The 9,795-nt window shown below is 37.3% G+C and overlaps 1 protein-coding gene across 1 annotated transcript in view; it reads right to left on the reverse strand.

Moving 5' to 3' along the window:
* Positions 1–972: 972 nt before the first annotated feature.
* The window catches only part of ITGB8 (integrin subunit beta 8), a gene marked incomplete at both ends in the record, with an annotated part of 74,565 nt that continues 65,742 nt past the window's right edge, over positions 973–9,795 (reverse strand). Inside the window, 5 exons of the mRNA XM_080913962.1 lie at positions 973–1,095; positions 1,184–1,347; positions 4,431–4,537; positions 5,707–5,932; positions 8,353–8,755. Of these exons, the coding sequence (XP_080770088.1) occupies positions 973–1,095; positions 1,184–1,347; positions 4,431–4,537; positions 5,707–5,932; positions 8,353–8,755 (1,023 nt within the window). The remainder of the gene's footprint in view (positions 1,096–1,183; positions 1,348–4,430; positions 4,538–5,706; positions 5,933–8,352; positions 8,756–9,795) is intronic.

The raw sequence follows: 9,795 nt of genomic DNA on the forward strand, positions 1-9,795 counted from the left end.
ATTATCTTGGAGTAAAAATCAAGAGAACATACTCAGAAAAGTGGGTACTCTGCTTGAAGCAGTTTTGTCGACACCTTGTGGATTTCAGGCTACAGGTCAAATCAGTGACAGAGTGAAACAATCCATCCAGTTTGACAGGTAAGAAAATATAAACTATCTTCAGACAAAGAAGCTATGGACTTTGATGACACCTTACAGTGACCCTTATAAACATTCAGCTTTAAAAACCAGTATTCTAATAAAGTGACATTGTCATATAGGATTATGTGACAGTAGTAACTTAGCACTTAATCCAGTCATTTGTGACATTATAAACTTATTCCAAAGGAAGAAAAAAACAGAATTTAAATGCAAAAAGAAAAAGATTTTGGAGTCAAAATCCCTTTTGCAAAAGAGAAGAAAGCAGACTCGTGCATGCACAAAACTGCACAGCCTCAAAAGCAACACCACATAAAGTTTATCTGTTCACCTCCAACTGAAATGAAACCCTAACTTTTACTCAGCTGGGTGTGCACAACTAGACAACATCAATTGTTGGGTGTGGTTGACTGCTTTCCACTACTCCTGGATGCTTTTCATCATCAGGTTGTACACAAGCATCACCACTTTGTGGTGGTGTCGCCATGCAACCTGACCCATAAGCTTGTGTCTGAGAAATGCAGGACTGACAGGTACCTGTAAAGTGTAACCAGTGCTTTCCAGATGATCTACATTCTATGCTGATCTAAATAAGTTATATATTACAGTAAAGTGCTACAACACTAATTTTCAACAGTAGTAAGACACATAGTTCACTGAAAACTTCAGCAGCTGAGTGAGTCACATGGTCATGAAGACACTTGCCAGTCTTCATGGCATAGTCTTCAATAATTTGTCTTCTCCTGTGACCTTTTATATTATATTTGCTAGAACAAATTGTGTAAAAACATCCAGCTTCCAATAGTTTTTGTTTGATTACTTGTTAACCTTTCTTTAGAAGTTGCACCTGAAAGCATCCGGAACATTGAGCTTGCTGATATCCATTTTTATTTCCTCAGGCTTTTCTCGTCGGTAGGTTACAGCTCTTGTGCAAACACTTTGCAGAATCAGTTTATCCTTGATGGAGAAGAAATATTAGGATTAGTGAAGAAGCAGAGCATTAGAACTGGAGAGTAACATACAGCTATCCTCTGCGTTCACCAACCTTTTTGGAAGCAGACATTCTGTAATCTGATGAGGACTTTATCTTATTACTATTCCATTGTAGTATCACCTGTCTAATGATAAGAACTTTAAGCAACCCGATCAAGAATGTCACTATGAATATGATGAAAAATATTCTCAGATAGCTTGGACCAGATAAACACTCTGCAAGAAAGAAAATTGATGGGTTTAAAAAAAACTTTTAAGAAGCAAATCAAACTTTTCTATCTAATAAATATAGTTTACATTCCTACAGTAGAAACAGGTTTATTTATAAGTCTCTATTTTCAGGAGTCTGATATTACTGATTACTAAAAACAGTGAGCCCTTCTTTGGAGAATATTCACAATTAAGATATTTGGTTTTTTTGTAGCTTGCTATGTCAACATATCTTACTTATGTTTGTTTAGAATAGTGACAGAGAGAGCTATAGGTGTATGTACAGTTCACCACTATGTGGAAAACATGATTTTAAAAGGATATTGAGCAGTCCCAAGCATTTAGCATGTGTTTTTCCTTTTATACATTCTCCTTTATTGCTCAGCAGTAATGGATAATAAAGTAAACATCTGCAGAAACTAATTCAGTACTACTCTAATAGAGAAATAAATATTTCCTCTAAACCCTGGTGTAAGATTTCATTATTATTACACATCATGACTCTGAGAAGTAGGAGTGTTGCATCTTGGACAATACCCAAATCTCTCATCTCACTTTTTACTAATTAACTTCACGAATCTAGACTGTTTGCCTCCACATATTCATTATGTGTTCCTCCATGAACAAATAATCACTGGCAGAAGAGAGAAAAGTTGCATTAGGAGAGGGAGCATGCTAGACTTTTGTTTTAGTACCAGATCTCTGGCAAACTTTCCCTGGAAAAATCTGTAAGCTCTGTGCTTGCCTGAGGTCTACTCTAGTCTCTGAGGAACATGGTTGCACAATAGTGGCTATTCCACAGAGCTCACAAGCTGCCCCAGATTTACAAAACACATCCTGGACTAAAGCATGTGTTTCTCTACCCATTTTTGCATGCTTCAGAGACCTGGTCTCAATGCTGCAGATGCCTCTGAAAGAGCATCTAGAGAGAGGATGTGCCAAGGACATGAGCATAGTAGCATCCAGGCATGCCTGATTCTGGTTCGAATGCTCAAAGCTAACCCGGAATACCTATTAAATGAGGCAAGGTTTCAGCAATGGGGACAAGGGATCTTCTCCAACTAGGTGGACTTAATAGAGACCATTCCTTGTGATTGGTGACAAAAGACTTTGAGAAGGTCAAAGACACACTCATTCCTACTCATTGAAATGGAAACAACAGATGCCCGTATGGTACAATGCTTCCTTGTTAAAGATATTATGGGGACAGAATACAAAATGTGTTTCCAAAGGTGCTGCTAGTAGATCTTTTGCAGCTGCTTGCCTTTAGGTTAGTGACCCTTATAGCTTATGTCCTGACAGACTGTGATGTCCCTTGGCTGACTTAGTCTACTCCAATCAGTTAAGCCAATCTTTAGAGGGGCACGTGGCTTGATCCCTCTCCTGGCTTTTTGCCTGATGGGAGCTTAGCCAGAGAGACTCTAAGAAGACCCTGGAAGAGTGGTTGAGTGGACAAATAATTAAGGTGCCTAAAAAATGCTTGTTTCCTCTCCTTGCATAATAGTTGTCAAGGGGAGGGAAGTCCTGTAGTTTCTGATACATTTCAGAAATATTACTAATGTGTTAGCCAAGGGACCCTGTGAGTATTCAAGTCTGTATTCATTTTTCCCTAATATTGTTATGATAGCCCAACATTTGCCTCTGGTCATGCTTTTCATAGCTGAGGTCAGGCTAGGTCTTTTTCTAGGGAGCTTTGAGGGAACACTGTTTGCAACAACACTTAAGTCAGAGTAGTGTTTATTTAACATAATTAATGATATGTAGGAGCCCTCTTTATTAGAAAGGCACTTGGCTTTCTGGAGAGATGGCTGCACCCTGAGTTGGCAACACATAGGACTCTGTTTTCTGAGCCAAATTCACTGTGGGCTAAGAAAATAATATATGGGAAACTAAGATGTGCAGGGCATTTCTACTCTGCTCTTTCTCCAGGACTAGGTTTACTATTTCTTCAAACAATTGAATTAATAGGAATGTTTCCAAAGATCTGACTGCAAGCATAGCTTGTATTTCATAGTTGGTTTTATAGCTGAGACCTGTACAAAGTATGTTTTGATTTCTTTTTGGAAGAGGGGGAGTGCTCTAGTAAATTTTTGTTTAAAAGTACATTTATACATCATCTTTGACTTGAGGTACTTCTTTATGTTCATTGGCACATTTAGTGTCAGAAAACCATTTAATATACCTTTTGTTCTTTATTTTGTACATGAGTTATGGGCTAACAGAAATTTTACAGAAGGGCATATGTTTCTAAATTTACTATATTTTAGACCAAGGCCTTTAGCTTAAGAGGAACACATTCTTTTCATTGTGTAAAATTTAGGATTATTCACCTCAAAGTTATATATATATATTTTTTTGTATTTTCTATTTTCATTTTTCTTTTTCCCCCTTTAATAGGCAGGATTTTACATAGCTTAGGATGGCCTTGAACTCCCTATGTATCTGAGGCTGACCTTGTGCTTCTGATCTCTCCAGAGTTTTCTTATGTCACATGATGCCTAATTTCATGTGGTTCTGGGAACTGAATTCAGGCTTTACCTATGCCAGGCAAGTGTTCTACCAACAGACCTACACCCCAGACTCATAACCTCAGGTGTACCACAATATTAGGTAATTGCTTAAAACCTTACGGTTTCATCTGAAACAGGAGAATAAAGTTTTGGTAGATATGCAAAGGGTCAGAAGGAGAAGCAAATTTAGGTTGTATAAGGAAACTATAGATCTTGAACATTAAGAGAAATTATCCTACACAGGGAACTTATATTTTTGGCTCCTTGAAGTCCTAGATAATTCATTTGCATGGCCCCTGGTGGAGGCAGGCAGCACATAGATCTATGGGGATTAGCAGGGAGGTATGACCACTTAAGTATTTTGTCTTTGGGAGATTAAAAATAAATGAATTACCAATTCAATATTATATATATGCATTAGTACAGGGTGTTTCAAAAAATATCTGTGACATAGTGACAGAGTTGGTTTAAAAAGGAATCGAATAATTTACAATGAAATCAATATGAAGCCACTGTTCCTTCCTTCAGAGATAAGGTGCATGGCAGATCCTTCAGCCCCAGGAGCCTCCTCAGACTTACCTGATGTTTGGTCCACACGATGCTGTTCCATGACAGCACAGGAAGCTTTACACTGATCAAGGACAGCCTGAGACAGATTGTGAGGGTGAAGGCACTGCAGACAATTCCTGTTCACAGAACATAAAAGGATTACTACTTTATAAAGGCAATAGACTGAATAGTCCCTGTGAAAAATAAAATAACAAAACAACTATCAAATTTTGATTGGGTCTATTGAAAACTAATCCCATCAACAAAGCCTAGTGGCCCAAGCCAGTTATTCCAGATACATAAAGCCTGAGGCAGGAGGATGATATAGTCTAGGACTGCCTAGGCTACAGAATAAATTCAAGGCCAGCCTGAGTAACACACTGTCCAAAAAGTAAATAATAATAATAAATAAATAAAGAGGTAGAATATGTTACTTTGCAGAGCACTTGCCCAGTATGTGCTAGTCTGGGTTCAAGCCCCAGGAGCAAATAAATAAATAAACCCACCATTATATTAAAATGCTATATTTCTAAATGATTTAAATAACTTACATGTATATTTCTAAACTTCTTATGTGCATTACTAATCTGAGAAAGTATGTTTTAAAAATTTAAGCAAGCAAGCTGGAGGCACACTAACATTTACATAGGTGCTCTGTGAGCAAGTGTCAGATTGCTACTGAAAAATATTTTTACACAAAACAATAGTGTTACCGTCATGTAACACATGGCTTTCTACTCATGCATCCCTTGGGTGCTTCATAGCACTGTAATTCTTTCTGTTAAAAATTAAGACATTTAAGCCAGTTATAATGAGTCACTGACTGCCATGTACCAAGTGCAAATTTTTTTATTTACCTTTACAAATATCACTTAATTCTTTCATAAACTATTGGTATGAAAGGTATTATTAGTCTTATTTTTAACCAGAGCACATGGAATTTTAACAAATTATATTGTACATTACAGAGCTAAATAGTAAGTAGTAAGTAAGTAACCCAGTAGTAAGCTAGTAAGTAGTAAGCTGGTAACCTCTGTTTTCAGGAAATTATTTTAAAAAAACAAGGTAGTGACTTTATATAGATTGATTCTAGTTATTCCAAAGCAATTTACTAGCCAAAAATCGGAATTCCAGTGTTCTAATTATTAAAGTTTCCCACCCAGGATTTAAAAAAACATTTTTTTCATCATCATTTTTTCTATGATAGTAACTAAGAATTTAGCAACCAAGATTAAAGAAGGCAGAATAGAGAGCAAAGCGAGCTGTCAGCCAGAATTGCTTCGTTCTTCTAGAGACAGAATCATACCAGTTTTCACTGCAGGAGAGATGGCAGGTTGGGCAGTGTTCGCAGAGGCGGCCGATGCTTCTGGGATCCGTGCACTCACACCTGCCACACACGCAGGTCCCTCTCCCACTGCAAATTTGGCCCTTGGAGTTGATACAGTGCTGCGCTGAGGCTGATGGACATTGACACCGATCCCCTTCCCAGCCATTAAAGCACTGGCATCTGCCACCTTCACATTCACCATGCCCTGCAACGGAGACACACGGGGATCAAGGTCACCAGACCTAGGAAGTTGGTAAGGTCTCTCCCATTTGCAAGAAACATGCCGAAATCTTCTGGCGAGTAGAAACTGCATCGATTTCTGCTTGTATTGACAAAGCAGTGCCAGAATTAAGAAGTGTTTTAAACACTGTTCTGTTGTAGATAGAATTGTCTTAATAATATAGTATGCTAACATGTATAAAGAAAGCCCTTACTTTTTGTGGCTGCCTAACTGCTTACATGCCTCTGGGCTTTCAAGTTTTAAGTTAGAAACAGATAAATATAGTAAAGCCATAAGGGCTGGTTTGAAATCAGCAAAGTCAGAGCCTTTCGTCAATGGCCACCACAGTCTTCCCTCTTCACTGTTGCCAGGGGCCCAGGAAAACTTTGCAGGGTGATGGAGCAAGCATTCTAGAATTTCTCTGTATTTAGGAATTGTTAAAGATAGGCCTTGTGAGAAGCAAAAACAGTTCCCCTTACCCTCAGAACACTATGCAGGAGGTTAGCAGGGCAGACTTAATCTGTTCTGTGTAGGCAGAACAGTGGAAAAGACAAAGGCATGTATGTATGTGTGAGAGGCAATTATGCAGACAATTAACTTGAGAAAACCTGGGCTATTAAATAAATGGATTTTAGATTATAAGAAGTGTCTAACATTTAATGTGGCAATGTGAAATAGAAGTTTTCAAAAGCAGGTACACTGTATGTTTGATATATTTTCAAGCTTATTTGACTACGGACTAGACACCCTTCCTTATCTTTTTTCATTCTTTTACTCTCCTGGTATTCCTCTCTTCTTCCTCCCTCCTCCCTTCCCTCTATTTCCTCTCCTTTTTTCTCTTTCTCTTTCCTTATCTTCTTTCTTTTATTGCTGAATACCTAACAGGTTAGTTGTCTCAAACAACCTACTGCTGGATCAGCTCAATTTGCTAGATGTAAAACTAATGAGATACAGGCAAACAAATGTTGAATACATCCCGTTTCCTGATGTAGCTTATGCTGAATCCTAGCCAGCTGACCTGTGAACATGAGTTTTTATCCCCAAGGGAAAGTAGTAGGGGGAAAATTCATGTCAGCCTTGTACCTTGGACTCACACAAGCAATTCAAAGCATATTCTCAGTTGCCTCTGTGTGTGTGTGTGTGTGCGTGTGTGTGTGTGTGTGTGTGTGTGTGTTTGGGGGGGTGGTCAAAATCACATAGACAGGGTTAATACATTGAGATTATGCAGTAGAACCTCAGATTCTCTATGTATGTGTCAGATAGTTCTACTGACTGATGCCAGAAATGTAATTCTCTTCTTCCCAGTAAAATATTTATTTCTCCTATAAAATATAATAGACAACTGTGGATTTATTCTGAAGTCATCTTCTTTCCTATCCACAATTCTAGTTAAAACTGAATAAATGTCTAGAACACAAAACATAAGAGAATACAAAGACAACTTGTAATAATGTTTTTCTGTAATTTAAAACAAGCTTTCTACCTACCCATGAATAGAGTTAACATTTATAGGTTTTGATTTCCATACAGTTTTAACAATGAAATATTTCCATTTCCCAATAATTTAACACAAATTTTCTTACAAACATACACATTAAAAAAGAGATCTTTATGATAAGTAAACTAACCCATTCATGGAGAAACAATCAAAGAATTCAAATGACAGGTAGTTTAACTTATTTTAAAGTTACATTTTGTTCTTTAAATTTTCAAATGCTGCATAAGTTTTTCTGGACTGTAACCAGTAGGTGGCAGTGAATTAAATTAACCAGAAATAATCTTGATATTTTTATCTTATCCTATTTCATTGCAAAATCTGGTCTGTGTGTGGCCAGGGGGTGAATCTTCTGGATTACTTAACAATCCAGTTTTCTCTGAAGAATGCAGTCCTTTGTCCATTCTGTGACTGGTGGCCTTCCAAAAATAAACTGGTGACTTCGAACTTACAATTCTATCTACAATGATGCTTTAATAATCTTTCCAGTGTGAGGAATTATATTTTTATAAGTCACTTCCCCTCATCCTGACAGAAATAAATTCCTCTGCAAGCAGGAGGGGGAAGATTTGTTGGAATGAATCAGACTCTTTATAGAATACCCACCATTCTTCTAGAAAACTGTGTTGGCCATCACCAGCAACTTCCTTTTCTTGTGTAAATCTTTCCAAGATCAAGGGATATATGAGATTCATATTTCATTTTATATTTTGATTTTTGAAAATAGCCACTGTACACAATCTAAAATTACAAGCACAATCTTGCCATGACCTAATTTCACAGATTACAAGGCTCTGAACTTTGGTTTTAGGTTAAGTGGCAGTGTCTCAACACATCAGATTTAAAGACACACTAATGTATCTATGCCCATAACATTATAAACACCAACTGCTGGTACATATCAACTCACCAGCACACACATCCCCATTGAGATAGGGACAGGAGAAGTCATCCTTTTCACAGTACTGGCCGTACACTCTTCCAAGCTTGGTTTTGTGACATAAACATTTCCCACAGATACAAACACCTCGGCCACTACAGACAGGTTGATCCTCCTGTGGCTTGCAAGCTTCAGAATAAAACTGGTCTTCATCAAAACGACATTTTCTGTCATCACACTGTGGGCACCTGGGATCCGGGGCAGTTTCCGCACACTCTCCTTTGAGTCCTCTGTGGTCCTCACACTGGCAACTGCAACTTCTGTGTATGTGGACTTTAGTGGTTTCATTGAAACCAATAGGTTTGATTATTGCATAGTTTTTTCCTCCTGTGATGTCACATGTTTTCATCACAACTGTTACATTGAAAAGAACCTAAAATTTCAAAGGAAATGGAAATAAATGTATAGCCCTTGATACTGCAAACAGTATATCAAGTAATATTTAAATCAACAGTGAATATCTTAGAGATACAATATTTATAAATCACATGTGCATGCAATCTCTTTCATGTGTAAGTACATAACTCCCATTTAATTCCATTTTTGCCTAACTGGTTAATTACAATGGGAGGAAGTAACAATTGCTAATGGTCTGTCAACCACGTGTCCATTCCTCAAGTGTCTGTCAGCTTAAATAACTGATTTCATGGAAAACTGCTGAAGCAATGTTCTATGTTTTGATTTGGACATACAAAGTTAGTGAACAATTGGCATTAGGAACCAATTATCTTCTTATCTTCTGGATCAGAACCCTGAGATATTTATATGGGCAATCTTATTTATTTGTATTTTACCTTCTAGAGGCCCAAGTTAAAGGCCCATACAGTTTGTCAGTGGAGGAAAACAGGACACCATCTCTGATCTTATTTGAGAAAGAGGTTCAGGACTCAAACCCCATTTTCAAGACTTCACCAGAGACACTGTTGTTGCAGTGAGGTCATCCCAGAACTAAAGACTGGACTAGCAAGGAATGGCTTTTCCTTTCTAGAACTACAGTTTATTTGCCTGAAATTTTCCCCTTATTCTATAATTCCTACTTTATCTATAATATGGTTGATTTAATATTTATATTTTCTGACTTCATCTTCAGGTGCTTTGGCAAATCAGAAAGCTTTTTCACACATACAGCTATGTATGTGTATATATTCTGACCTGAAGTTCACTACAGTAATTAAATTCCAACATTAAAATGATGGATGCTGGGCTTTTAAATCGTAAATTATGTAGCATGAAATAAAAGTTCGATATTTAGGAATCTATGTTAAAGACATTTTATTTAAATGTATCACATTAAAATCAGTGTGGTTGGTGTCAATTTGTGCTCAAATTGGTTTTGCCCTTAAGAAATTTAAGGATCCACAGATGTGTATGAATGGTTGCTGCTGTTAAAACTAGCATAAGAAAACTTAGGGC

The sequence above is a fragment of the Micromys minutus genome (assembly GCF_963924665.1).
Source record: "Micromys minutus genome assembly, chromosome: 1".
NCBI classification, from domain to species: domain Eukaryota; kingdom Metazoa; phylum Chordata; class Mammalia; order Rodentia; family Muridae; genus Micromys; species Micromys minutus.